Source organism: Lepus europaeus, chromosome 22 (assembly GCF_033115175.1).
Source record: "Lepus europaeus isolate LE1 chromosome 22, mLepTim1.pri, whole genome shotgun sequence".
NCBI lineage: Eukaryota > Metazoa > Chordata > Mammalia > Lagomorpha > Leporidae > Lepus > Lepus europaeus.
Window position 1 is genome coordinate 3467592 of NC_084848.1, and position 27912 is coordinate 3495503.

The following is a 27912-nucleotide window of genomic DNA, read 5'->3' on the forward strand; positions in this document are numbered from 1 at the left end:
CGTCCGCAGAGCCAGGTGTGCAGACCACAGGAGTCACAGACAGCCCCCCTGCCTCTGTCCCCTCTGCGAGTCACTGCTGCAGACCCCAGGCTCTGCCAGTCCTCCGGCCAGGCGGGGATGAGGCTGGGCCCTCGCTCAGGAGCCGTCACGCGGCGTGACTGTGGGCTGCAGGGTCCCGGCCGGGCTGGGTCAGCTCAGAGGCAATGAGCCCTCAGCCAGCAGGACACAGGCCTGGGCAGCATGGGAGGAGGAGTGCCCCCTCGGGGTGCAGGGCCAGGACGAGCCCGCCCGGGGCCTGGCTGTCTGCTGTGGCTCTCCCTTTCCAGGGAGAAACTTGACATCCTAAGACCATGAGAAGGGGGACCAGACCGAGGCCGCTCGGCTCAGGGTCTGCACCTGCCATGCAGGTGACTTCCCGGGCACAGAGCTGCCTCCCTCGCCCTCCCCACCTGGCACACTGCCCAGAGCAAGGACATAGCCCCAACAAGACAGGACACCCAGCACTCAGCCCTCACCATATTAGTAGCACACCCATCGCTGGTTTTGTTAAGACAAGAAACACGTTTATTGAGAGCACATGGGTGTGCGCCCAGCAGCGTGCTTCTCATTATAGCACAACAGCCTCACAACAGCCCTGTGAGGTAGGTGTCCCGGCCCATTTCACGGACGTGAACGTGAAGGTCAGCAGCTTTCAAGTCTCAGGATTCAAGGGGTAGGTGGACGGGGTCACGCCTGCGAGGCTGACCCCGGCTCGGCGAAGTCCATCAGTCAGAGGGTGGGTCTCTATCCAGGGGGAGGCCCCAGCTCCAGTCTTTGGGTCCAGCCCGTCCCGTGGGCAGGCGTGCAGGGCGTCCCTGTGTCTGTGGAGGCTGAGGGAGATAGTGCAGATGAAGGCCACCTGCTCCGGGCCCCACTGGCTGCCCAAAGTTCACATGCAACAGGCAGGCCCAGGGAGGGAGCAGGGAGCGCCAGGCCTGTGGCTCGGGAGGCCTGGTGCCCACGGGGGTGAGGGGAGCACCCAGCCTCCAGCTCCTGCCCCTCAACCTCAGAGGTCCTGCAGAGACTTCTGGAAGCTTCGCTCTGTTTTACTCACCTTGCTAACCCACTCACCCATCATCACCTATTAAATAACCTTAGCATCGGTCTCAGAAGCTCAGCCCGCCACGCCAGCAGTGTTCTAGAAACATCTGCCAGTCCCCTCACTTCTGCCCAGCCCTCCTTGGCCGGAACCTGCTGACTCTGTATTCACAAACAATCCCTTCCCGCTGCTCCTGTCTCCCCAGAGGCCGCTGGGTGCGCCCCATTCCCCCATTCGGCAGGGCACACACAGGTAGCAGGGGGCAAGGCCGGCGCCATGCCAGCCCTCCAGGAGGGCGGGGGTGAGGGCACCTGTGTGCTGGGTAACAAAGTGCTGCTGTGCAAAAAAACACAACTCCATTGAGTCCCAACAACCCAGACAAGTGGGTCTGACCGTTCTGAGGCCACAGGCGGCCACCCGTCCAGGTCAGTAAGGGGCAGAGGGTGGTCTCGAACCTAGACCTTGACTCCGGTACGCAGCAAGCCCTGCACCTGCCTCTCCATGCTCACTGCCACCGCAGTCATGGATGCTGTCACCAACTACTCCCGCTGCTGCAGGGGGAGTGGAGCCTCGGGGTGGCTCAGGCGGCCTGCACAAGGCCACTCAGCCAGCGAACGGTGACCCCGGGCCCAGAACCCAAACAAGTGAGGCCCCAAGTCCGACTCCGGACTTGTGCCCATGACCATTCTTGGGAGGAGGGAGTGAGAGGAAAGGAGTCAAGGTGCGGGGTCCCGTGCCCCCCTCTCCTGTTTGCCAGACGCCCGGGCTGCTTCTTCAACTCGGCCTCCCGTGCTCGCAGGAAACACCCTTCCGCCAAGAGACAACACCCTGGCATCAGCCAGTCTAGACCACCAGCCCCTCCTCGGGCAGCGAGCATCTATTGAGCACCACTGGGGCAGGAAGCAGAGCTGGGAAGGGTGAGAGCAGTGTGGCCCAGCCTGGGCTCCCACCCCAGGGCAGGGCCCAGCACCTCAGGGAGCCTTCCCGCCTGGGTCACACACAGGTCTGAGGCCAGCAGCAGACACCCACACGCAGGCCCAAAACCCTCATCCCTACCGGGGACAGGGGCAGACCTAGGGAAGACACCGGAAGCCTCACTGCAAGGGACCCTCGGCTGGTGCCCCCAACGGTGGGCACAGCAGGGCAAAGGTGTGGCGGCCAACTGCACAGCCAACACTTGGGTGGCTGCAGGAGAGCCCCGGCGACAAGATCAAGGCCACAAAGGCAGGCCAGCACCAGGCCACTGAGGCGGTGAAAGCCAGAGGGAAAAGCAGCAATGGGGGGGGGGCTTCTGTGGGGTGGGGGTGGGTGTGAGGGCGGCGTTCTCTCCCCGGTGTGAAGGAATCCAGTGACTGGGGCAGGGGTCTGAGTGCAGAGGCAGTGGCCCAGCCCCACCCATCTCAGCAGTCCCTCTGCCCAGGCAAGGATGGAAGTGGGGTGGGTGCAGGGATCGGGACACATCGGGGTGCGCAGGGGTGGGCCTGTGGGACCAAGGGGCCTTCGGGGATGAAGCTGGAAGAGCTGTCCACGCAGGACTGTTAAACCTGTCCCTGGCTCAGTCCCCAGCTAGGGTAGGGGACGGTGCAAGAGCCCCAAGCCTGGTGCTGAGGACAAGGAGGAAAAGGAGAGCGAGCAAATGCGGCGCCTCCTGCTCGCCCCTCCCCAGCCAACTAGACCAGGGGATGCAGAATGGACCCCTGTGGCACTCACAGAACTGGCAAGCCCAGAGCACGTGGCCCCTGGCACACGGGAGGGCAAGGGGACCTTGGGAGGAAGGAGGGAGACTTCATGTCGATCAACAGTTATGTACCCAAACACCTGCGGACGCGGGACACAAGGTGCACTTGGAGCTAAGAAGGGCGTTGCTGGTGCCTCAGACAACCCAAAGACAGGCATCCCGGAAAGCCAGCCCTCAGCACTGCTCCCCGCATCGCAACAACCCTACCAGGTAGGCTCGCTGGGGACCCACGTCACTCGCCCCACAGTGGGGCGGCCAGATCCCAAAGACCCACGTCACTCCCACACTGGGGTGGCCAGACCCCAAAGACCAGGCTCTTCCAACACAGACCACAGAAGGTCCTGCCACAGCCGTTCTACTGCACGACCAGCCTCAGAACCCCGCACAGGCTACAATCTAACAAGATACAATCTAGGGGAGAGTCCTGCACACCCACCCGCCCTGTAGGAGGCACCCAGACTGCCCAGGGTTCAGCCTGAATGCTGTCGGTGGCAGAGGGGACGCTGGGAGGAGCCAGCCGGAGCCCAGTTGTGAGGGGAATCTGGAAGGTGGACACTGTGGCTGCTGCCCACAGCCCAGACGCAGGGGCGGGTGCAGCGGGGCACTTACAAGGCTCACCCAGGCGTCTCCCCGACTCACAGAGGAGGCGGGCATGAGTGCACCCCTACCCCCAGGGGCTCCAGGGCCCCAGCCCAGTCTCCCAACCCTAGCATCAAAGTTCCTGCCAGTCACTCCTTTCTCATCTTAAACACACAGGGATTTAGCACTGCTTCCCGTGATACACCCCTGTGTGTTCTGAACAGAATGACTTCCCATTACAGTGCCCCGTCCCACACAGCCCCACCCTCCCCGCGCCCTCCCCCAGGGGCGTGGCACCACCCCAGCAGGCAGACTGGAGCTCTCCCAGTCAGCTTGCACCCCTATTTGTCCAGCTCCGGGGTCCTGACTCTTGTCCCCCGCACCGCTCCTCCAGTGCCACGAATTCTAAGTCTGGAATTCTAAGAGACCCACACCCCATGGCCCTTCTGAGCTCGGGACCTCCCCGACTGCCCCCAGGGCAATACTCAGAGCAGCAGAAGTGCCACGTGCCTTGGCCGCCCAGGTCTGGCGTGGGGCAGAGCCCCCGTCACCCACACGGGCAATCATCGCCCCCACTTTTCTCTAAATAGACCTGAGCAAGGGGACAGGAACGGCTCCAAGATCGCCCTTTGAAGGACCGCGTGTCCTAATGGCTTGAAAGCCTGCTCCCGCCGGAGCGACGCTCATCTACCTCCGGCGGCTCTCGCTCGGGACTCTCCAGGCCACGGGCTGCGATTTCTGAGCAGCCAGGGACAGCGCGCTGATTACTAATCAGTGCAGTTTTGTCCGGAACACAGCGAGGGCGCAGCAATCAAACGAGCAGCCAAGCCCAGAGCTGGGAGCTGGGGCAGAATCAAGTGTCTCGGCCGGACCCTGACACAGGGACACGGCCGCGGCCGGGCGGGGCCGCGGGAGGCGGCTCTAGCATAGCACTTGAGGTTTCTAGAATTGTCTGTGGCTGTGAGTGAAGGAACGAATGAAGGAATGGGGGGGGGGGTCACAACCACTGCCCGCCGGTGGGGGAAGCGACAGGGCTGCAGGCAAAGCTGGGGGCCAGGACCGTGCGCCAGGCAGGGCGGGGCCTGGGGAGAGCGCTCCGCCCCTCGCTGGCTGCTCAGGGCCCTGCCCCTGGAGCAGGGTCCTGCCAGGTGATGCATGGGTCAGCAGATGGGGAGAAGCCGGGGCAACGCCCATGGCAGACGAGACCCAGATGGGACGTGCTCAGAGCAGTGACAGGTGTTGGCTTCATGACCACAGCCCACGGCACCACACAGCCTGGCACCCACGGAAAGGTTTGCTTTGGGGACGGGGGAGGGACAGCAATGCCCAGCCAAGGCCGGAGGCCAAATTCTCAGATGGACGGAGGACAGACGGACGGATGAGTGGGAGCCACACAGAAACCACATCACTGGCCTCCCGAGATGCCTCGTGGGGTTGAGGACCCCGACACAGGCACACGTGCTCAGTTCCATAGTAGAGGGGCAAAGGTCAGGGCAGCTCACCTTGGGTAGCAGGCCCTCCCTGATGGCTGTGACCTGCTGAGCCCTGGGAACTGGGGGGCAGGACATGAGGGGGTCTTGCCCCGGGTGAAGAAGAACGGAAGGGTCTCCACGCATCCTCACCCCACGCGCCCTGTTCATCAGCAAGACCCACAGAGCACGCGGAGGGGATGCGTGCTGGCCAGGCCTCGGGACCCTCACGGGCCCTCCCGGGACAGGGCAGTCTGACGGTGGGCACGTGAGAAGCCCACTGACCAGCAGGACAAGGCACTGGCTGTCTGGGAGGGCGGTCCTAGAGACATTCCTGTCCGCAGGAGTTACAGAGGGTGCACAGGCACGCCCCGGGGCACAAACTCCAAAGTCCCCTCCCTACCTGCCAGGCGGAACGGGGCCTTGTCCCCGTCACACACCGCGCAGGGGCAAGCAAATCCTAGGCCACAGAAGGCCACCGAGACCACCCCACCCTTCTCTACCTGAACCTCCATCAGTCTCTCCCAGCAGCTGCCAGGCCGGCTCCCCAGACGCCTCCACTAACGGAGGATCCCCTATGTGCCAAGGACGCCCTCGGCCAGGCTCTCCAGAAAGCCAAGACCCAAAGGACGCGGACAAATGGTTCCCAGAGGGCAAAATACAATTTGTTAAGAGACCTTGAGCAGTGATCAAAGCGAGCAAGTCACAAAGATGCAAAGGCGTGTTGCAACCTGCAGCATCTTACCACAGTGCTAGACATTACACAACGCTATACACCTCCTGATGTCCGCCAGCATCCATGCAACTGAAACCCAGGACGCTCATTCCTGCACCAAACCACCCGCTCACCACGCGCAACCTCTCATCCATCAGCCAACCCCCTACTCGCTCACTTCCTCACCTCCCCTTCCAGCCACTCAGCCCACAAACGCTTACTCTGGCTACAAGACATCGGGCACTGGAGGTACCCGCCCTCCAGGGGAGCCCCTCGCCCTGCCCAGGCTCAGTCTGGCAGGAGAAAGGGACGTGGGACGGAGCAGTGACCGCTGCTGGGTGCAAGAAAGGAACGAAAGCCAGCAGGTGGCTAAGCCACTAGCTGTTGGCGTCGTGATGACACGGAAAACAAGAGGAACCGCGCAGAACAATTATGAAATGGTTTTTGTAAATGAGGTCACAGCCACTCAGGGGGAGGCAGTGCAGCCAGCCAGGGAGACGATGATGATGATGGAAAGCAAAATGTTGATGGCAGACTACAAAGTGGAAAAGACAGGGTGCAAAAACCATGGGTAATGACAGAGCTCAGATACTAAGAAGATGGAAAGGATGTTCATGAAAAAAAAAAAGGCATTTAAAACATCCATCCAGGCCTATGAGATAAGAATCTCAACAGGCGTCCCCAGGGAGAGGAGCTGCACAGACCCTGCGGCCTCAGCACGTCAAGAGCCCGTGGCTCTGCTCACATGACCCACACGGAGACCTGAATTCCGTGTCCTCCATCTTGTGTCTTCTACCACCCCCTCTGCCTCTCCTACTCCCTCCCTCCCACACTCCTCTGACCCCATGATTTCAGTCTCGTGCCCCCCAAGTCACTGCTTCAACTCAGACCTTCAGTACCTGGGGGAGCCACAGCTCCTCCTGCACCTGCACCTGGCCACACCCACCCTCCTCGGTGGCTCCAGAGTCACTCAGCACCGTCTCCTTGCCACAAACCGGCCCACCCCAGCTCCCCAACTCCACGTGGTCCCTGCTGCATTTCCTGGGCCCCAGCCATGCCCCTGCTGCTCCAGCACTGGCTAACAACTCTTGTATTACGCATATTCTCACAAGCTAGGAACTGAGACATGGAGTGCGGTGCTTTCCTTCCCTGATGCACAGGCACACACCCCGCCCACTGCGGAGAGGAGGATGTGCGTCCACACCACTCTCCAGGCTGTGCCACGCAGCCCCGGCCGAGCCGGAGGACGGCAGACAGAGTGCGAACGCCCCGGCCTCCGAGTACAGAACATGGCACAGAACAGTGGGGAAGACAGAGGGGCCTTGAAACGGGCTCTGGGGATGGCAGGACAAGGGGCCCAGAATGCCCAGACCACTTGTGGAAACTGAGGCACCTGCCCCAGGTCCCCCACACTGAGAAGGCAGGTGCCCTGCGTGGGCACGTGTCCAAGGACCTGGGACGTGTCCTGGGACCTGGGTTCGTGGGCTGTCCTTCTGGGACCTTCTCCCCCGTCCCCTACACCAGCACCCACACTGTGCCTGGCAGTCACACCAGGCAGCACCACCCAGGGCCTGCTGCTCCCTGGCAGGTAGGACCCCCCCCCCCTCCCCCCCGCCACAGGGGGAGCCTACGGGAGGGGCCAAGCCGCCCAGCAGGCGGAGCACCCCTTGTCCACGCAACCCTCTGCAGGGCCCAGCACCTGCGTCCTTCCCACCTCTCCAGGGCCAGACAGGGCACTGCCCACAGAGATGGACATTTCTCCCAGCATCAACCCAAGCAGGGGCTGATCCCACTCCAGGTCTGCAGATGGGGACACTGAGAGTGAGAGGGTCCACAGCCAGCAGTGCCAGCAGCTCCCAGGGCCCCCCGGGGTCACCTCCACCTGCCTGCCAGGGGCACTGTGGGCTTTCCTCCCTCCCCTCTCTCCTTTCTTCCGTCATTCATTCATTCAAGCTCAATTCCTCTGCCTGTGGTCTAAGTTCATGGGAACCCCCGGCCCATGCAGACCTCCTTCCCAAATCCTATTCATGTATTAGGTGTTCTGTTCCCTACCCCTTTTTCAGGTCCTGCCCATCTCTTCCCACCCCAGGCCTCTCGCCACACCCTCATCGCTGGCCATTCATTCATTCATTCACCCTCACGGCCCCACCTGATCCTCCTTTAGCTCTCAGCCTGGGCACAAGTAACTCTGATCACTGGTCTCTGGGGAACATACGGCATCAGAGAACCCCCAGTGTGAAACGGAGATTGCTGGCCCACGTATGCGCACGGGCAGTCTCCCCTCCTGCGTGTGAGTATTTGTCCGTTTACCTATGGGCCTCCATCGCACACTAATTTTATCACAGCACTAAAGGACGCAGCCCTGTTTGGGGCCCGGGACCACACCTCTATTGGTCAGGCCTCCTTGAAAGGCGAAATGTGTTTCCACACTTACGGAGTGTGAACGTGAACTGTAATGCCGGCCGCAGCTCCGGTGCCACCTCGTCACTCTGCTGGCTCGGTTATAACCTCCTCTCTCCTCTCCCGCACCTCCTCTCCAACCTGCCTCCCCCAGGAACCGGGCCAGGACTCACAAGCTCACTGCCGAGCCTCACACAGCCTCCTCTTGCAGGCATGGGGCCCGGCGGGCACGCGTGTGCTGCCCCTCTCGTTCCCGCGGCTCCACTCTGCCTCCCCCTCCCCTGGCCGCCCGGACACCCTCTTTCTTGCTCCTCTGCCCTTAGACCCCAGGGACAACTTCCTCCAGGCCGTCCCAGGCACGCCCACCGCTGGTTGTCACTCCTGGGTCCATTCACCCTTTCTGTCACTCTTTCAATATCTGTTCTTTTATTTGCAGAACTCAGGTGCACAGAATTGGATTAAGCACAGTTGGGCTGGCGGAGCCTTCCCAACACGGGTCCGCGTGGGGTACTCTCGTGCGTGAACTCCTTACACTGCGGACTGGGCCAGGATCTACCTAAGCAGTGCAGGAACCCCACTTTGAAAGCCGTGTTTCTCGCTGCCTCCTCACCCTCCTTTTGCGCGGGCCGCTCTCTCACTTGTTCACGGATGTCTTTATCCCTCGCAGTGTGTTTACTGTCTCTATGCATCATGTCACGATTTCTGACATTCCCTACCTCCTTGCTCTCTCTTTTCGAGCCATTTTATTCATGAGCCTTGAAGGCGGAGGGGGATAAATTAAACTGGCCATTTCTCAGTCATGCATCCAAAGTCACACCTCTAGTTTGCCTGGTCTTTAGGTATTTACTGATTTACCAACAAGCCTCAACTTTCACTGTTCGTTATATCAATGATACAAATCCTGCTTACTGGGGCCGGCGCTGTGGCATAGCAGGTAAGGCCGCCACCTGCAGAGCCGGCACCCCATATGGACGCTGGTTCAAGACACGGCTGCTCCACTTCCAATCCAGCTCTCTGCTACGGCCTGGGAAAGCAGTGGAAGATGGCCCAAGTGCTTGGACCCCTGCACCCATGTGGGAGACCTGGGGGAAGCTCCTGGCTTCAGATAGGACCAGGTCCAGCCGTTGTGGCCATTTGGGGAGTGAACCAGCAGATAGAGGACCTCTCTTGCTCTCTCTCTCTCTCTGCCTCTCTCCAACCCTGTCTTTCAAATAAAGAAATAAATCTAAAAACACAAGTACTGCTTACTCACCACACTTGGGCCCTGGTCAGGAAAGACCCTCGCCCCCAGGTGTCGACTCCAGCCCCCCTCCTGCCTCTCCCCCCCACCTCCCCCAGCCCCCGCCCTTCCCCTCGTGCCTGCCTCCTATTCGTCTTGTTTACAGACTCCGGGGCTACAGACCTGAATCAGTGGCGACGAACTGTGCTAAACCAGCCCCTTTCAGACTTTAATTGTGCAACCTACTTTCTTACTGCGGCCTCACTTCTTTTTTCCTGGATCCATTTTGCCCATCTTATTGTCGCCACCACTCTCGCACCCTCCCTCTCTCTCTTTCTTGTGGAGATGAGCCGATGACCCTCACCCTCCCACAGCTGATGCAAACCTTTCTTCTCATTCATTCATTCGGGCATTCATGCCTCCATTCAGTCTTGCTTTCTATTTAAATACTTATTTTTCCACTTCTAGACAGCAGGTGCACCTAACTGGATACATCATAATCTGCAGTTAATGGGCCCCACTGAGAAGTCCCCTAGCACATGTGTGCTCTGATGCACCCCTCTGGGGTGGGCGGGGGCTGTCTGTGCCTGCCTCCTAGCTGGCCCTGCCTCAGGTCTGCACTCCCTACTCAGTCACCTCGCTTCCTGTGTGGCCAGTCTGCACATCCCTTTCAGTGCTGGGAGCCCAGCCGCCCCCGAAGACACCCATCCTCAGCCCACACAACTCTGGATCTCACCCCATTCCCCCTCCCTTCCCGCTTCCTCTCTTTCCAGCAGGTGTCTCTGTCTCTGGCCGTGGACTGCAGGTTTCAGGGCCCCGCATCCAGTTAGGTGCTCTCCCTCTTCTCTCCCAGCATGCCCCACCTCCTGTCTTGCCTGTCTTCTTTCTCTCTGGGGCAGGGATGCCCAGACGGCACAGCCGGAACCAGCCCCTCGTCGGGGGCCTGCGCCACTGTCTCAGCCCCCTCACATCTCCCTTTATTCACCCATAGATCTGTTCCTTCCATGACCTTGATCCTTCCCCCATATCCCTGCTTTCCATCCATGTTTTACTTTGTTCTTTCTCGAATCCTTTCCTCTCTCCGGCTCCACTTCTGCTGTCCCAGTGCTCACCCATCTGCACACCTGTGACCGCTCCCTCTCCCTCTCTGTCTCTCCCTCTCTGTCTCTCCCTCTCTGTCTCTCCCTCTCCCTCCCTCCTTCCCTCCTTCTCTCCCTCTTCCCCTCCCACTCTCTCTCCCTCCTTCCCTCCCTCTCTTTCTCCCCTTCCTTCTGTCTCCCCCTCTCCCCTCTCTCCCTCCCTCCTCTCTCCCTCTCTCTCTGTCTCCCCCTCTCCGTCTCTCCCTCTGTCTCTCCCCCTCTCTCTCTCTCCCTCTCCCTCTCTGTCAATCTCTCTCTCACTCTCCTTCTCTCTCTCTCTCTCCCTCTCTCCCTCCACCACCCCCACCCTATTTTAGCCATGCAGAGACCTCCAGGTAAGGTGCACCTGCCGTGGCCTGCTAGGACACTTCCTTTCTTCGCTCCTCCCTGGCTCCTCCTCTGCGCCTCGCTTGTTCTTCCAGGCCAGGAACAGGTGTTCCCGGGGGCAACCCTAACGCTTGGCCTCAATCACCTGCCCAGGTTCCCCTCTCACAGCTGCTCACCCCTAGTTTTGTCAGCCCCCTGCTCTCTGTGTGTCTGTCTGTCTGTCTCTCCCTCCCGCATTCACAAAGGTCAGGGCTGGACGCCTTGGGCCAGAACGACCCCAGTGGGTCTGCGTGCAGCCCAGGTCCTCAATGACGTTTGTGCTGATCATCTGTGCACCAAGGAGAGAACGACAGGCTTGCCCTGCACCCACCCGTGGTAAGGTGCACACGCTGCCTTACCAAGTCATCTGCTGATTGTTCCCCCATGTGTCATTCATTCTTTCAACGAATTATTTACTATAGGGCAGGCTGGATAACAGAGACTTCCCAATAGGAAGACCAGGGCAGTGAGCACCCCTCAGAACTTCTTGCTGCCTCCCACCGAGTTAAGCACCAAGGCGCACACACCTCCAGTCCAGACACGCACGGACAGACAAGGCCAACAGTTGGCTATGAGACCCTCCTGGGGCAGGGGTCACATCCTAGACAACCTGGGTGCAGATCTGAGATGGGGGGCCCCATTCCCCAGTGCTTCTCGCTCCGGCCCACAGCCCCCTCCCCGTGAATGGCCATCCCCATGAGAATCCTGTTTCAAGACCGTGGAGGACACAGACACGCACACGGCACACGGCCGGCCCGGTGGGAAACGACGGCCGCGGAGCCGGTTGGTAAATAGATGGCTTTGTCTGCAGCAATATAAAAATATGTTGGCCTTTCAAAGCCCACACAAAAGAAACGACCCATTACCACCGCCGAGCGTCTCAGGCCCAAACAATGCAGGACTTGAAGAGGTTTAGCCGGAAACTTTGAAGACACAAAATCTGCCCATTATGTATGTCTTCCAGACGTTCCAGGGGTGAGGGAAGGTCAGCGGAGCTCGGGGCCCATGGGAGGCGCGAGTGCCTCGGCCTGCGTGTCCTCCTGGGCCCTCTGCAGCCCCCCAGCTCACGAGGGGCACTTCCATCCCAGCCCGCCCTGCGGCACAAGAGCCACAGGGAGACGCCGGGATGAAAGGCCCATTCAGTAGCAGGAGCGAGAAAGCAGCGATTCTTTGGGGGCCCGGCCCTCGAGGCCACCCTTGGAATTCCTCTGCCACAGAGACAGTGGAGGGGGCTGGGGCTCCTGTCTCAGGTCAGCACCCCGCCCGGCTGGCCGGGCCCCCCTCCCCCAGCGCCGGCCCTCCCGCGAGGCCTGCCTGGTGCCGTGCTCCGGGTGGCCTGGCAGCCCCTCCCCAAGCAGTGAGGCCGCAGATGTCCCCCAGACACGTCGGCAACTTACGGTTCAGAGCTGGGGGTGGGGTGCTGGGGGGAGGTGTCCGCGGCGGTCCCTTCCCTCGCAGGATTCCCGGCGACGGCTCCGACTGGAAGGAGGAAGCACGGGGTCACTGAACGGAACCTCGCCCGGGGCAGGGTGGGAAAGGACAACAGCTGGACAGACAGGGCAGGGGAGCCCCAACCTTCTCCAAGTGCAGCATCGGGGACCCCAGCATCACGCTCTCGCGCACCTGCTGCCTGAGGGGTGGATGGTGAGATCTGAGCTGACCCCAGAGTGCTCGCTCCCTGGACAGGACCAGCCTGTGCTCCCCGGGCAGCTGTGCAACTGGCCCTGGAGGTGCCCAGAGGCGTGGGCTCCAGCCAGGATGACCGGGCCGTGGGGTTTCCCAAAACCGGGGCTCACACATTGCAGGATGCCAGGTGACGTCAGCACTTCCTGGACAGAACCCCGAACTTCACCAAGTGGGAGCAAATCAGACCAGGCACCGGGGAACATCACAGGGCACAGCCAGCACCCGCCTCCAATTCTGAGTTGACAGAGTGAGCTCAGTATTGAGGCAGAACCACACACGGCCAATGTCGTGGCGTAGTGGGCCAAGCCGCCTGAGTGCCGGCACACTACACAGGTGCTGGTCTGTCCCGGCTGCTGCACATCCAATCCAGCAACGGAAGGTGGCCCAAGTCCTTGGACCCCTGCCCCCACGTGGGAGACCCAGATGAAGTTCCTGGCTCCTGGCTTCCACCTGGCCCAGCGCTGGCTGTTACAACATGTGGGGAATGAACCAGCAGATGGAAGACCTCTCTCCCTCTCTCTCTTTCTCTGCCTTTCAAATAAATAAGTAAATGACTACATCCCTATAGTCTGGGGAAAGCGCACAGGAGTGGGAATGGGGCCTGCACAGCCCCGGAGGGGAAGCAGGGCTGGGGCCGGGCAATGGGAAGACTGGACTTCTGTGCACCAACACCCTGGAGGGGCTGTGTCCCTGGTGTGGCACAGGCCAGGGGCCAGGAAGACGGGCGACACAAGGGCAAGGAGCGGGACCTGAGCGTGCGAGGGCACCAGCGCCACGAGCACAGGACCCCTAGGAAAGGAGAGTGCTCGCCACCAGGAACAGCCCCGCCACGCCACCTCCCGCCCCAACTCATGCTCAGCACCAGGGCCCCAAGACCCCACTGGGGCATGCTGGGGGCACTTCCAGGCGCGGCTGGCAACACCCACCCCGGCTGCGCACTTCCCAAACACACACCGCATCTCCTGCGTGCCGGATGTGACAGGAAGTCCAGAGAACAAACGCTCACGAGGTGGCAGCGTCTGTGGGCAACCCCGGGGCAGGCTGGGGACACCCAAAGGCTCGCAGACCTCCCTCCCTACACTGGGCACCACTGGGAATTCCCGGCCCCGCCTCGGCCTCCAGCTCACAGCGAGACCAAAGCTACAGCCATGCCCACGGGCCCAGAGGGGCCCCGAGCATGTGGTCCTGGCTGTGGAAACAGAACAAGGAAACAGAGGCAGCTCGGGACATCGGGGCTTTTCCCTGCCCAGGACGTCCCTCCCCCACCAAAGCTCTCGTGCGGACCCCTCTCGGCCCCGGCGCAGCTCTGCCGCCCAGGCTCTGTGGCCACTCTGGGCCTGGCGTGCTGCCGCAGTACCGCAGCGCCAGGCTGAAATCTTAGTATCAGACAATCTTAGCATCCAGACACGTCTGGAGCCCACGGAAAGGTGAGGCCTCCCTATGCAGCCGCCGGAACAGCCCCCTCGCGTGACCGCCGGCCCCGCCGGGATCAGACACGCCGTGCGCCATCTTGGGGATCGGGAAAGTTGCTGCTGGAGAAACACGCGTCTTTGGGACGAGCAACTTGTGCATGCCGTGGACGGGGCTGCTGTCAGGACCACGCTGCTCTGCACACATGCACCCTGCATCCCACCATCGGCCTGTCTCCGGTGAGCACCGCCCCCGTCAGTGTCCCCAGGCAGGGGGGCTCTCTGGGTGCGCTGATGGAAGTGGGGACAGTAATTGCGACATCGTTGGAATCGCGCCCCTCCCCCTCGCCGGCCCCGCGTTCTGAGCCGCTTGGGCTACAGAGGATGTGTCCGTGTTCCTCTTCCTGGAATGTCACCTCCCGGCTTCAGGAGTGGGCAATTACAGAGAATTAGGGCTTATTTGCTGCGTGTTTACCATTAATGGCCACAGCGGCGGAGGCAGCCTTGGCGAAGGCAGGCTGCCGGCCTAATTGAAGCTGGCAATTTTTCGATTCCTCCTCTCAGCTTGCAGGTATTGTAGCAACCAAGGTCACAAAACAAAAGCTCCAGCCCACCGGCGCAATAACCGGGAGCAGGCCTGGCCGACGGCACCCTCGGCTAGTTAGCATCGCACACAGAAGCACAAAGACAGACCAGGCATGTTTCCCGAGCTGGCTCAGGGACGGCCCGCCGGCACAGGGGGCGGCTGGCCGCTTTTCCGGAACTTGCGATCCCGATGGCTTTTTCAGGGAGCTGAGCTGAGGCGGCCAAGGTGCCTCCGGAGGCGTGGCTGAGCCACCGAGGAAGGCAGGGCCAGGCCCAGCCTCACCACTCGGGAGTCCCCCGTGAGCCGGGCCAGCCACCCACCCGTCGGGAACCAGACACACACGGGGGCAGCGGCCCGCCACCCCCCCACCCCCCCCCCAAAAAAAAAAAGCTTCTTTCAGCTCTGACCTCCACTAAGAACTGTGTTCACGGGAAGCCAAGGAGGAAGGACCTGCCGACGGCTGGGACCCGTCAGACCACATTGGCCAAACAGGACCTGGCCCCCATCAGCGGGCTCCGCCCCCAGGCCCTGCCGCCCCGGCCCACAGCAGCTCTGGCTTCCTCACCTCAAAAGCAGAGGGGCTGTGAGCCCGTGCCCCCAAGGTGCCAGGAGGAGAGGCACACAGGCTACCAAACGCACAAGATGGCCTGCACGCCCCCTTCGCAGACAGGAAGACTGAGGCCTGGAGGGCAGGAGGCAAGGCCACAGGTCACAGCCCTAACTGGGGTGGGCAAGGGCTAGCCCCAGGTCTCCAGAAGGCACTCCAGGGCTGCTGCCTGCCCCTGTGCCAGCCAAGAGGCTGGCGGGGACCCCACGTGGGCCCAGGGGGCCTCGCTCCTCTGGCACGGACACCCTGCCTCCTGACACTGAACACTGGGGAGGCCCCTGATCCCCGCCCAGCGTCTCCCCATGCTCCTCCTGAAGTCCCTCCTGTGCAGAACTGAGGGGTGGTGGCCTGGGTTTACAGTCGGGGAAACCGAGGCCCAGATGCCAGCGGAAGCCAGGACACACACTGGCCAAGACCAAGCCCCAAGTCGGCAGCAACTGACCGAGCCCCCAGGGCGGGCTGGGACAGCCTTCCAGCCCCAGGCATCCCTAGCCCAGGGCTGCCCACAGCCCCAGGGAGCCACATGGACCCCCTGCCCTCACTCTTCCTGACTGTGGAACCAGCTCCCGGGGTGTTCCACACTGGGATGACCCCGGGTCCACCCCAGCCAGGCAGGCGCAGCGGCCACCCTCGCCAGCCTCCTGCCCGGGACACCCATCTGCCCGGCTTCTTGTGTCTCCCGGGCTGCAGGACGGGCACCAGGCCCGAGGTGATCCCACTTCTGTTCACAGCCACCCGGCTTCTTCCAACCTCAGCGGAAGCCCGGTCCGCAGCCACACGTGCGCGGCCGCGCCCTCGCCCCCGGCGGGGAACACACAGGCAGTGGGTCCCGGGGCTCAGGGAAGTAACTGAAGTTCGCTGCTTTTCAGAGGAAGAAAAGCGCCTTCCATTGAAAGGGTGCATTCAGGGGACCTGGGAAAGCGCGGGAGGGGAGCCCTCCATTATCTCCAGGTGGCCCACTCCACGGGGCTCCCCGCAGCCCTTTCTGCCCGCGCCTTTGTCTCTGTCTGAAGCGGCCCTGGGAGCTCGGGGCTAAGAGTCTCCTGCTTAAGCCCCTGCGAAAGACCCCATTCACGGGGCAGAGGGTGGCGGGCGGCCCTCCTTCCGCCCGCCCCGGGGGAGCCATCTGCCTCTGTCCTTGGCCCAAAGAGCAATTAGGGAAGTCAGCCAGGCCCTCCGCCGCTGCCCTCTCTCCGCGCTAATTAACTCCTCTCCCACACACAGCCCCGCCAGGTGGGGGGCCTGCAGCACCTGCCCTGCCCAGGACTCGCCCGCAAATGGGGCTCAGTAGACGGAGGCGGATGCGTGTGGGGGCCTCGGGACCACCAGAACCCAGAGGGCACCAAAAGGGGTCTCCCCTGGCTGCTGGGTCCAGCTGGATCCAGGGCCTTCTAGCATTGTTCCATGGCCGTGCCCAGGAGGGGATGCCACGCGGAGCCCCTCGCCGCCCCCCCAGGGGCTCCCTCCATTCCCAGCTATCTTGTTGCACACCCGTGAGATGCACCCGCACCAAAGGAGCCCCGCTTCTCAGAGGAGCCCCGCAGGCAGCCGAGGCTCGGGACCGCCCCACCTGAGCCCACCCGTCTCGCTTCCACGCTGGCCTGGCCTCACTCAGAAAGGCCTCGGTCCCTGCCAGCACTTCCTGTCTGCTCGCGCCAGGGCGGGGAGAGCAAGCTGAGCCTTCCTGTCTCTGCTCTGGGGAGAGGGGACGGGCCGCGGGGCAGGAGCCAGGCAGCTGGACTCCAATTCCTGTCCCCTGAAAACCAGAGTGCCCCCAGCGCCCCGAGCTTTCCCAGGGCTGTGTCCCCTGGCCGTTCATCCCTGGGGACCTCACTCTGTGTCCCCCACACCCCCCTCTGCATAAAGCGCCCTTCTTCTTTTCAAGGAAAACTTCACTAGCGAGCTCATTAAAAGACGGGCCGTTTGTCTGCTTCTCGTGCTTTCTGCAAGTCAGACTGCTCAGAAAACACACATTTACGTTTCTTCATGGAAATGAGCGACTAAGAAACACGTGCGTGCAGCTGCCCGCCCGTCCTGCCAGGTTCTGACACGATTTGCTGAAATGTACTTGGAAGCGCATTTGGGGCTTGAATCCCAGCTCGGCAGCGGGGGCCCTCGCAGGTGGCCGTGCGGCACACGGGGTCTGAGCCAAACTCTAGGTCCCCCTCCCCAGCCCCCACCCAGGACACGCAGGGGCAGCAGTGGCTCTCCCTGCAGCCCAGGACCCTGGGGAACCGTCTGTCGTGGTGACAAATGACCGGGGTCCCACCCCATGGGCCTCGCCAGCCAGCTGGGGCTACCACCCAGGGACTGACCAATTCATCGGAAAGAGTTTTCCAGAAACTGCCGTCCACTTCGGACAACACCCTGGCTACTGAGACGCCCGGGTGCGTGGGACCCAGGCTTCAGCTCCTTGAAGGCAGTCCTTGGTGCCTTTTTGGGTTTGCAATGACGCACAAGCCCACAAACACAGGTTTGGCTGAGCCTTCCCGTCCGGGGGGCCTGCACCCAACCCAGGACGCTCCAGGGGGCGTGGGGGGCAGGGCAAGGCAGTGCCCAGCTCTGGCTCTGACCAGCTCCTTGGATGCTGCCTCCTGGCTGCGGATACAGTGACCCCGCCCCCGCCCCGCCCCCGCCCCAGAGGCCAGCGTGGGCCCCATGGGAAGCCCCCCTCCCAGGCCTGCTCTCCATGTCACTATGTATACAGGTGGCTCAGCAAATGCCAGCTATGGAGCAAATGTCACGGGGCAGGGCCCTCCCGGTGCCCCCTCCCCGCTGTTAGCCCTGGGCACACACTCAACTCCGCAGCCTGCTGGACCCCCGGGGAGCCAGAACAAGCAGGCTACCTCTGCCCCTCTGCCGCCACAGATGGACTCTGTTTGGAAATCAGATGCCAGTCCCCTTTCAATTTCAGAAGGAGAAGGGCAGGGCTGCAGACGCCCTGAATCTTCCGAATCCTATTTGATTAGAGAGCACCCTGGGAAACAGAGCTGGCATGGGGCAGACCATCGGGGCCGGCATCGGGCCCAGGATGGAGCTGGGGCCCCAACTCCAGGCTCCACAGTCACCCCAGCATGGCCATGTGTCACATGGGCAGGGCACGAGGCCCCATGCAGGCCACCCAGAGGACCCTCTGGCCTCTAATGCATGCCCTGGTCTCAAGCCCCCCCCCCAAGACAGCGCCAACCCGAGCCCTCAGTTAACAGGTCCCAAGTAAGCATCCGTGCGACCCCGCCTCCTCAGCCCTCACTGATTGTGTTTCAGCAAACAAGAACATTCCAGAACCCACCGCACCGTCGGGGCAAGGAAAGCGACCCAGACCTGCTTTAGAAGAAACCACTGCTGGTCACAGCCTCATGCTGGAGACAGCAACACTGGCGAGGGCCGGGGTCTCGCCCCAGCAGCACGGCGGGCGTGCCCGCTCCCGGTTCCACATCTCCGACCCGGCCTCGGGCTGGGCTTGGGGGCTGGAGGAGGGCACACACGTGTCACGTGTTCAGCAAGGCCTACTGTGTGCCTGCCTGAGCTGTGCTGAGGGCCTAAGCAGAGCTGGGCCTACTGTGTACTGTGTACCCACTTACCGTTGGCGGCCTCCGTGTGCACTCACAGGTATGGATCCCACAAGCCGGCTCGGCGACAGCTTCCAGGCTCCCCCGCCGCCTGGGGCGGCTACGGAGGAGGCTTCAGGTCACAGGCGGCCCCCTCCCCAGTCAAGTGTTCACATTCCGGACAGGGAGAAGGCTTGCGCTAGCTAAGAACCTTGTGGATGGTGGTTGTGTGTCAAGGACGCAAGAGACTCACCGTGGTCCAGGGGGCGGCGAGAGTCTCATCCACACATGCTGGGCTGGGGTCCGAGGGGGTCCTTGCAGGGGCTCCCACGTCGTCCATCTGTCCAGCCGTAGTCCCTCAGCTGTCCCGGTCGGGTCGTGGCGCTCACGCCGAGGATGGTGCTGGCCCTGGGGAGCAGCAGGTGCTTAGGATGCAGCCGGCAGGCACCCAGAAAAGCCGCACACGCACTCCCACAGCCTGGAGCAAGCCTCACCGGCTGCTGGCCTTTCAGCAGAGTGGGGTGGCTCCTGGGGGCAAGCCGTGGTAGGAAGAGGTGCAGAAGGGCCGCTACAGGCCTAGAGAGGAGCCCCAAAACCAACCAGTCAGCAGGCAGCCCGGCCGGGCCACAGGTGACACCCACCGGGGTACACCAGCCAGCAAGACAGGACAGGACCCGGCCACAGCCACCCAGACCCTGGAAGGCACCTGAGGAACCTGCGGGAAACCGAGGCATCGCGGAGCGGGCTGGGCAGGACAGAAGGCAGCAGGCCAGCCCAGGTGGCCACAGGTATAAGCACGGCAAGGAGAAGCAGCCTTCTGGGTGGACAGGGCAGGTGGAGAAGGGGGCGACAGGAGGCCTGGCACCGTGACCACAGAGAGGTAAGCAGAGCACCAGGTAGGCGGTCGACCCGGCCAGCAGAGAAAAGAGGGGCCGCGGGCGGAGCGGAGAGCGACACCTGCAGGAGCTCCCTGGACGTTCCCAGCCCTGGGTGCTTTGCAAAGGGACCCAGGCCCCAGCCAGCGACCAGCAGGCTCCGAGCTGGACTGGGCCCCAGGGGGAGGAAGGAGTCAGGGTGGGACATGGTCCAGGTTACAGACCCCACCTCGAGAGGGAGACCGTGAGGCCAGAGCCTGGGACACACCACAGCTGTTCCCGTGCGCCCACTCGGCCCTGAGCGGCTCAGGCCAGGGGTCAGAACAGCTGTCCACTCGCTGGAGGAAGGGGGTGGGGAGGCAGAGGGGGCAGGTGCCAGCTCTACGCAGAGGCAGAGCCCTAGCAGCGGGCAGCTTTGGGGCCAAGGCCACCCAGGCCCGCCTGCACCCTCTTGCCAGCTCTCCAGAGCCGGAGCCCGCACTCCAGCACTGGGACAACCTCCCGGCCTGCCCCTCCCGGGAAGCAGAGGCCATCAAGGGACAAGCTAGGTGGCGGGTGCCAAGCCCGGGGCCACGACTGTGGGCTTGCTCGGTGAGGATCAACTGTTGGATGACCGAATGGACGCGCGGGTCAGTGCAGGGCGCGACCTGGGAGCCCTCAATAGGGCTGCGGGGGGAAAGCTGCCCACTCCCGGGTGCCCGGCCCGCCCGCCACCCTCCTGGCCTGCAGCTGACCCTGGGGCCCGCCTGGCTGCTGGGGAGTGGCAGTCGCGCCCGTGCACTCACTCACCTGGCCAAACTGACGTCCCACATACTCTTACGGAGCCCCACTTTTTGTCAGGCTAGGGCTGGGACACCCAGAGGAGGGGGGGCGGGCCTAGGGCACCCCAGGGGCCACATTTTAAATTTCGGAGGACCAGAGAGGGAGAGATAGGTGGATGGGAGCTGGAGATGGAAGGGGAGACACAGGGAAAGCTGAGAGGACACAGGCAGTGGGAGGGGCAGTAGATGCAGCATGGTGGGGGTGGGGCGCCCCTTGTCTCCCTCCTGGGGGAAGCCATGTTTCCCCTTTGCTCCCTGAACTCCAGGATGGACCTGAGGTCCAAAGACCAACAGAGGAAGCCAGGAAACCAGAGCACAGGCCTGGACTCGTGGGGGTAGGCGACCCTGTGCACCTGGCCAAGAGCTGTGTCCCCACAGGGGCCACTCCTACAGTGGGTCCCTGGGCTAGTGGCCTCAGGAGAGGGTGAGGGAGCTGCCTGGACCCAACAGCCCTGCAGCAGTGGGCTGGGGGCGCCAAGGCTCGCACTCGCTCTCCGTGCCCCCGTGCCTGCCCTGGGCTGGGGGGTGGGGTGGTACTGGCTCTGGGGACTGCCCTCAGTGCCTCTGGGCTGCCTGCCTGCAGGACAGGGCTGGGCTGGGCATCCTTGGGATACCCATTTTCAGGCCTGAGCCCTCAGCCCAAAGCCCCCCTAGATGGGGCAGGCCACTGCATCCTGGCCACTTGGAAGAGGGGTGGAAGGTCACCCCCAGCTTCCGGGGCATTCTTTACAAGGGGGCTGATTTGCTGCCTCGGTTCTGGCACCCCCTCCTCCCCTGGGCTTTGTCCACCTGGCCCAGGCTCCGGCTACAGCCTCACGTGCACTGGACCCCTCTAGCCTTGACGGATCTGCCTTGGGGTGAGGCGTCCAGAACTTTCCAAACTGGGGATCTCAAGGGCTCAAGTGGCTTCGGGGTAGGCACGGTCCTGGGGAGGAGGATACCAGGAGGTGGGTGCCAGAGGGGAGGGGCAGGGAGCGAGCACGGCTCAAACGCCCTCTTGGCGGGGCCCTGGCCATGGGTCGCCTCGTTATGATAATCAGTGTTCTTCCTCCCCAGACAAAGGAGGCTCCTTACAGGAGGCCAGGAGCCACCTCATTAAGGCCTGCAGCCTCTGCCTTCCCCCGGCCCAAGGCAGGGGAAAGCTGCAGCCGCAGCTGGGGGGAGGGAGGCTCGCCCTGGCGGCCCTCTGGGATTTCACCAGCAGCCAAGGGGGTGCTGGCAAGGGCAGGGGTCACCGGGGTGCAAGGGCTAAGAACCGGAAATGGGGCCACTTCATTCAAGAGCTTCCTAGGATCTGTCTTCGGGATAATCAGTTTAAAACCTTAAGCTCAACCTAACCCAGGAGAAGGGTTTTCTGGGGTTTTTTTTGTTTGTTTTTTTTTTTGGGGGGGGTCTTAATGCTTTCTTTTAATTATTCTTTGTGCTCACCCACAGCCCCCCCTCCCTGCTTCCTCCTCCACACAGCTCATCTGTGCCTTACCTGCAGGATGGCCCACCGGAGCCGTGGGGGGGCAGGGAGGGGAGGCCATGAACCTCCCTTTCCAACAGAGCAAGCAAGAGAGGCCTACCCCAAGGTGCCGACACCAGGCAGCTTAACCCTCGGCACTTAGGCAGAGGAGGCAAGTTCCAGAAGCTGGGAGACCTGGTGTGTGGGCTCTGTGCGGCCGCCAGGCCACATGTGTCCCCAGGGCGCGAACATGTGCCGCCACGGGAAACGTTACCTTGGTGAGAGGCGCGCCACGGGACAGAGCGAGTCAGGAGCAGTGAACTGGAGAGGAGGTTGGAGGTGAGGAAGGAGGACAGCGAGGGTGGACAGGCCTTGGAGAGGCACAGCTGTGAAGGAAACACAGAGCCTGGAGGAGCTAAACAGGACAGGGGGAGCCTGGGAGGCTCCGGACCGCAGGGAGCGCAGTCGGGAGCTGGGGGGTGCACGTGGGACACGCGCGCGCCCCTCTTGGGGCGAGGGTACGGGGGCCCAAGCTGAGGGGCCGCTTGAGAGCCTCTGAGTCCGTGGGAGGTGGCAGGCCAGCCCTGGCGTCAGGACAGGGAGTCGTGAGGATCAAATGAACGTTCGGTGGCCAAAAGGGCTCCCCAGACTGCGGAGGGGGACGCGCGGGGTCACCCCCGGCCTCACGGGCTGCCAGACTCCCAGCCTGGGACCTCCTCCAAACCCAGCCAAAGCTGCTGCCAGACCGCCAGACAAAGGGGTCCCTGCTCACAGCCGGTCCCCGCCCACTGCATTTGTCACCTCCCAAGTCACCCTTCCACCTCCAATCACCACATAATCCCATCAGTCCCTTTCAGACGCCCGGGGGGCTATTGTCTACACTGGGGGGCTATTGACTACACTGAGCAGGCTTCTCTAAAGCATGGGGGGAGGCCTTGGTTTTGTCTTGTCCGGACAAAACTGGCCGGCTTGAAAGGGGACCAAGGGAAGGCCCCAATTAGTGGCCGGAGACCCTGCCCATTCTCGGAGACCCTGCCCATTCTCGGCAGGGCTGTAGCCGCCGCTCTGGAATGTCTTTACTGAGCACGCACGCGGCACCTACCGGGTGCTGGCTTTGCCACTGTGAGGGGCACAGGCCTGGCCCTCGGGGGTCTGGGGTCTTAGATTTCCACAGCAGTGTACAATGCACCCTCACGGCAGCCACAAACCGTGGGACTTTGTCCCCATTTAGACCGTGAAAGGCGCCGAGCCTTGGAGCAGTTAAGCCAGCACGGGGCCACCTGGAACCCCAGAGGGTTCCACTGCCAGACGACTGACTGCTGGGGGAGCTCGGGCCAGGGGCCACGGGGGAGGCGGGGCGGCCACAATGGCGCCCGGAATCCCAGCTCCCGGCCCTCCGCGTGCCTACGCTGAGAGTGACCACTTACACTCCGCCCACTTCCTTCCTGGACCTGAGTAAGGCCTCCCAGGGGCTGCCCAGGGGCCTCCCAGGGGCCTCCCAGGGGCCGCCCAGGGGCCTCCTAGGGGCCGCCGACCTCCGGAGGCAGCAGAGCCCCAGAGCAAACACAGGCCCCGTGGGGCGGGACGCTGCCTGGCAACACACACCTTACACACTTGTCCCCAACCCCTAGGACTCAGTGCTCTGGAAAGGGCCACACACACACACGTGCCCGTCCTGCGGGGCCCTACCTGGCGTGAGGAGCGCCCCGCGGACAGGGGCTGGTGGGAGTCTGCTGCAGAAGGAGACCAGTAAGCCACGTGAGGCGGGGGGCCACAGCCGCCAAGCCTTTCCCAGATCGCCGTTATACCCGACCCTGCCCGGGGCTGCTATAGGTCATTTAATTCTCACAACAACCCTAGGAGGTTGCTCCTATGGTCCCCATGCCCGGGGAAAGGACAGGGTGAGGGTGGGGGCATGCCGTGGGTGGGGGGTAACATGCGCATTCCAGAAGCCCACCCGGGGCCTTGGAGTTGCCAGTGAGGTGCTGGCCCGGCCCTTGGCCCAGGTCCCCCTCCTGAGGGGTCCCCAAAGGGATCCTTCCGTCAGGACATGGTGAGGCCAGAGACAGTCAGTCGGGGAAGACTGACACCCCCTGGGGAGGGAACCGCCCCAGGTCGCGAGCACAGACACAGACAAGAGTTCAGAGTCAAGGACAGGCACAGCAGAGGCTGGGGGCTGTGACCAGTGCCCCCTCACTAGGGCATAGGTTTCAGTGTGGGGCGGGTCAGGCCCGGTAGATGGCCTCGGTCCTCGTCCTCCTTTGCGTCCGGGTCCCTGGACGTGCTCTTCCCAGCGCCCTCTGCAAAACATGGGAGGTCAGAGCACTGGCTCCAAGGTGCACGCGTGGCCATCAATTACAGATCAAGTTCACTAAATAAAGTTCATCAGTTAAAATCAGAAATTGTCTTTTAATTGCCAGCAGGCCTGGGGGTGGCCCAAGGAGGGGAGGGGGGTGCGGGGGCTGGTACCGTAGGGTGGAGTCGAGCGGCAGCAACGTGGCGTCCAGCAGAGGTGGGCCTGGAAGCCTGGGGGTGAGCCGATGATGTCATCCCTGCAGAGACCCTAAGAGGCGGGAAGGGGCCGGGTCAGAAACCGACTGCATGACCTCTAACGGCCAGCGCGGGAACAGCAGGGGGACAGGGGGAGGGCGGGGATGCAAGGCGGGAGGGAGGCGGAGACAAGCGAGGGAGGGAGGGAGGGGAGGTGGGGGGGCGGGGAGGGAGGGGTTGGGAGAGAAGCAGGAGGGGTGTGGGGTGTGGGGAGAGGAACTGGGAGGGGAGGAGAGAAGAGGAGGGACTGGGGGTGGGAGGGGTAAGGAGGGAAGAGGGGAAATGGGAGGGGGAGGAGGAAGAGAAATGGGAGGGGGAGGAGAGGAATGGGAGGGGGTAAGGCTGACTTGATTGACAGGTCACAAGTGTTAGCTGTGTGCGCATGCGCCAATCGAAGCCCCACCGGGCAGCCAACAACCACTTGCACGCCATGACCGCTAGGGGGCGCGCGGCCCGCACCCGAACCCGACGGCACAGCCACCTGCGGCGCCCCCCCCCACCCGCCCGCGCCGCGCGCAGCTGCCAGGCGCGAGGCCCGCGGGGGCGGGGGGCGCCCAACAGGTCCCAGGCGTGAGCGCGGGCACGGCTCCCCGCCCTGCGACCGAGCCGGACACAGGCCCACCTGTGGACACCGAGCCGGACACAGGCCCCCCGGGCGCCCCGCACAGACCCGACGCCCGCGTGTCCGGGAGACCCCGGCGGCCAAGCCACTGCTGACAAGTTCCAGACGCCAGAGCCACGGCCGGACCTCGGCGAGTCCACTTGGGCGGGCTCACGCAGGAGGCCGGGGAGCTAGGGGCGAACTGCCCTCCTCGCGGCCCCCGGACCTCGCCCAGCGGGGGCTCCGGGACCCCAGGCCGTGGGCGTCCGCGCCCGCCCCCGCGAGCCGCACTGCGGATCCCGCGGCGCCCCCCACCTTCCCTCCACGGAGGGGCCCCCACACGTGGCCAGGAAACCCCGCGCCCGACCCCCACCAGCAGTAGAACAAAGGCCACCTCCCCTCCCCTCCCCGCCCCCCAAAATTCCGCAGTGCCACCAGCGCCCTCTCGCGGCCAACAGGAGAACCTTCCAGAAACCTGCCACGTAGCAGCCCGCTTGCGCCCCCCCCAGCCCGCCAGCTCCGGCTGGGGAGGGGGCGGCTGGGGGGGGGCCTTGACAGGGACAAAGAAAATGGCAAAAGGCGAGTTCACCAAAAAGTCGAACGCCTACCGATGCCAGGCTCCGGCAGCGACCACCGTGCAGCGTTCGGAAGCCCAGCTCCCGGCGCCCAGACCCCCTCCCAACACACCCCCTCCTCTGCATTTCCCTTCCCTGAGCCAAAGACACGGCCCGGCCACCCCGCAGCACACCCTGCTGCTTTCACTCGGCCCCCGCGCCCCCAGCCCCTCGACCCCCGCCCCAGCCCCCTCCTCTGGGGACGGGTCCCAGGGGGGCCCGGCAGCTCTGCACGCGGGCGCCATCTCCCTCCACGCCGCCCGGGGCTACTCCAGATGCTGCGGCTGGCGTCCGTCCGCGTGGAGCCCGCGCATCTGAGCCTGGAGTCCCCGAAGCCCACGGCCCACCTGGGGCCTGGCCCCCACTAGGGCGCCGACCCGCGAGTCAGCGGCCGGCGCAGGGCGCCGCGGCCAGCATCTCTCCCCGCTCTAGCGTGATTCTAGGGGCGCCTCGGAACTCGGTGGACCTGGGCGTGGGACCCGGGGCACCGCGACGCACGCGAGTCGGACACGAGCTACAAGGGGCGGCCTGCCCTGGACGCCTGGACGAGCGAGGGGCCCTGGTCTGCCTGCCCGGGGAGAAGGTAGCTGCAGGGATCTCCCTGCCCGCAGAATTCCACGCGTGACGCCGGGAACCGGGAGAAGTGACCGCCTCTGGGCGCAGGTCCGCAGCCGCGGTGTCTCAGCCGTGTCCAGGAGGACACGGCCCGGCCCCGAAACGGATGGCGTCCGCCTTGCGCACGTCCTGCGCGGCCACGACAGCCACCCACTCACCGAAGAGGGATCCGCTGGTGGGCGCCCGGCTGTCCCCGGAGCGGCGGCCTGGCTCGCGGGCCTGGCGCGCTCGGCTCCGCTCTCCGCCGTCTGCGCCAGGGGCCGGCTGGGTGGGGTTTATATGCGGGCGCAGAAGGGGTGGTCTCTGACGTCAGTGCATTCTGCTGCAATGCGCTCATTTCTCTAAAAGTGATTGGCCGGAAAAATGAGCCCCCCAGATTCGATGACAAATTGCTCCAGCCGCACCCAGACTGCAGCAAAGAACGGAGGGAAAAATTCTGCCGCAGTGCCCGGAGCCGCCATGACCAACACCCTGTGGCCGGGGGCTTCCCCCCCCTCCCCGGGAGCCTGGCCCGCGTGCACTGTCGGCAGGGGGCCCACCAGCGCGGTGGTCGTCCTTGGGCGGCCGCGGGGACCGTGGGCGCCGGGACGCGCATCGCACACCTGACCGCTGCGGAGCGGGCCAGCGAGGGTGCGGGTTCCGGGCGAAAGGGGTTCTCCCCGCTTATTGCTGGGGCTCGGAGACTAAAGCCCTGGGCCAGAAGAGGGGTTCCCCCAGTGTCAGCCGGCCCACCCTCGGCACCTGATTCGTGGTCTACCCAGAGATTCCGAACAGCACCCCAAGTCCGGAGTCCCCGATCTGCTTCTGTCCCTTCACTCCCACGGTCCGTTCCCTCCAGGGTACACAGGGGGTCGCTGCCCGGGCTGTAGTGAGACTCTGGACAGGAGTGTCCCTCTGGGCAAAGTACTTTTGTAGGGAGCAAAGGCGCCCTGTGTGACCGTCTAGGGTACCCCAACCTGGGGTGACCACCCGGGGGGTACACCCACCCTGGGATGACCGCACGGGGGTACTCCCACCCTGGGATGACCGCACAGGGGGGTACCCCCACCCTGGGGTGCCCCCCGCCTGTCCCCCCCGAGTGCCCCTGGGAATGAGCAGCGACACATGTTGGGAACATAGCTGCACGCCCGCCCCGGGAATTGGCACCGGGCAGTTAATCCTGGACAGCTGTGCCCAACCGAGTGGCAGAGTGGGCAGTGCCGTCAATCAAATGTCCTCTCCTAAAGGTCAGAACGCTGCTGAAAGGCACGTCGGATCTATCTTGGGGTGACAGGTGGGTGGCAGGGGGAGCCTGGTGACAGATGAGGGGTGGGGGTGAGCGAGGGGCCTCATGGCAGGGGAGGGGGGAGCCTGGAAGGGTCAAGTCCCAACAGCAGCCCCACCCTGGACATCTCCCGGGCCTCGTGCCCAGCGAGCCCCGAGGTGTGGTGGCTGTCACTCAGAGGTTGTCAGGGTGGGAGACGGGCCCGACAGCTGCACACTGCCCCGGGCCGAGAGACCCGAGGCCCTTGGGGGGCTGCTTCCACGCATCCGCAGCCCGCGGCCGAGGGAGGCCCCACAGAGGGGGAGCCCCCAGGAGCAGGACTCGTGGCCACGAAGTCCAGCGCGTCTCGAGGAATCATGGCTCCCGGCGCCGCGGTCCACGGGGGAGGCTGTGCCGCCGCGGCGCTCACCACCGGAGACAGCGGGCGCGGCCCGGGGCCAATCCGCGCCCGGGGAGCCCCTGTCGTCAGGCCCGCGCGGCCAATCACGCGCGGCCAGGCTCGGTTGCTACCTTCCCGGGGCGCGGGCTGGGGGCGCCTCGGTGGGCAGGGGGGGGGGGTGGGCAGCGGGGGGCGCGTCTGGGCCGG

The 27912-nt window shown here is 63.8% G+C and overlaps 1 protein-coding gene across 6 annotated transcripts; it reads right to left on the minus strand.

Moving 5' to 3' along the window:
- Window positions 1-538: 538 nt before the first annotated feature.
- On the minus strand, window positions 539-26309 carry LOC133751229 (uncharacterized). 6 transcript variants are annotated; one of them, XR_009864790.1, is made up of 7 exons: window positions 26221-26309; window positions 24152-24245; window positions 23880-23982; window positions 19034-19115; window positions 18793-18947; window positions 12101-12182; window positions 539-869 (listed from the first exon to the last, which is right to left on the minus strand). XR_009864790.1 is itself a non-coding variant. In XM_062181132.1 (5 exons), exons 1-4 carry the CDS (start codon window positions 19620-19622, stop codon window positions 12104-12106), a joined length of 693 nt encoding a protein of 230 aa, XP_062037116.1. In that variant the 5' UTR covers window positions 19623-19945; the 3' UTR covers window positions 539-869; window positions 12101-12103. The 6 variants fall into 6 exon arrangements, 1 of the variants encoding a protein (XP_062037116.1); XR_009864789.1 differs by having other exon boundaries at window positions 23372-23982; XR_009864788.1 differs by having other exon boundaries at window positions 21957-23982.
- Between the last annotated feature and the right edge of the window lie 1603 nt (window positions 26310-27912).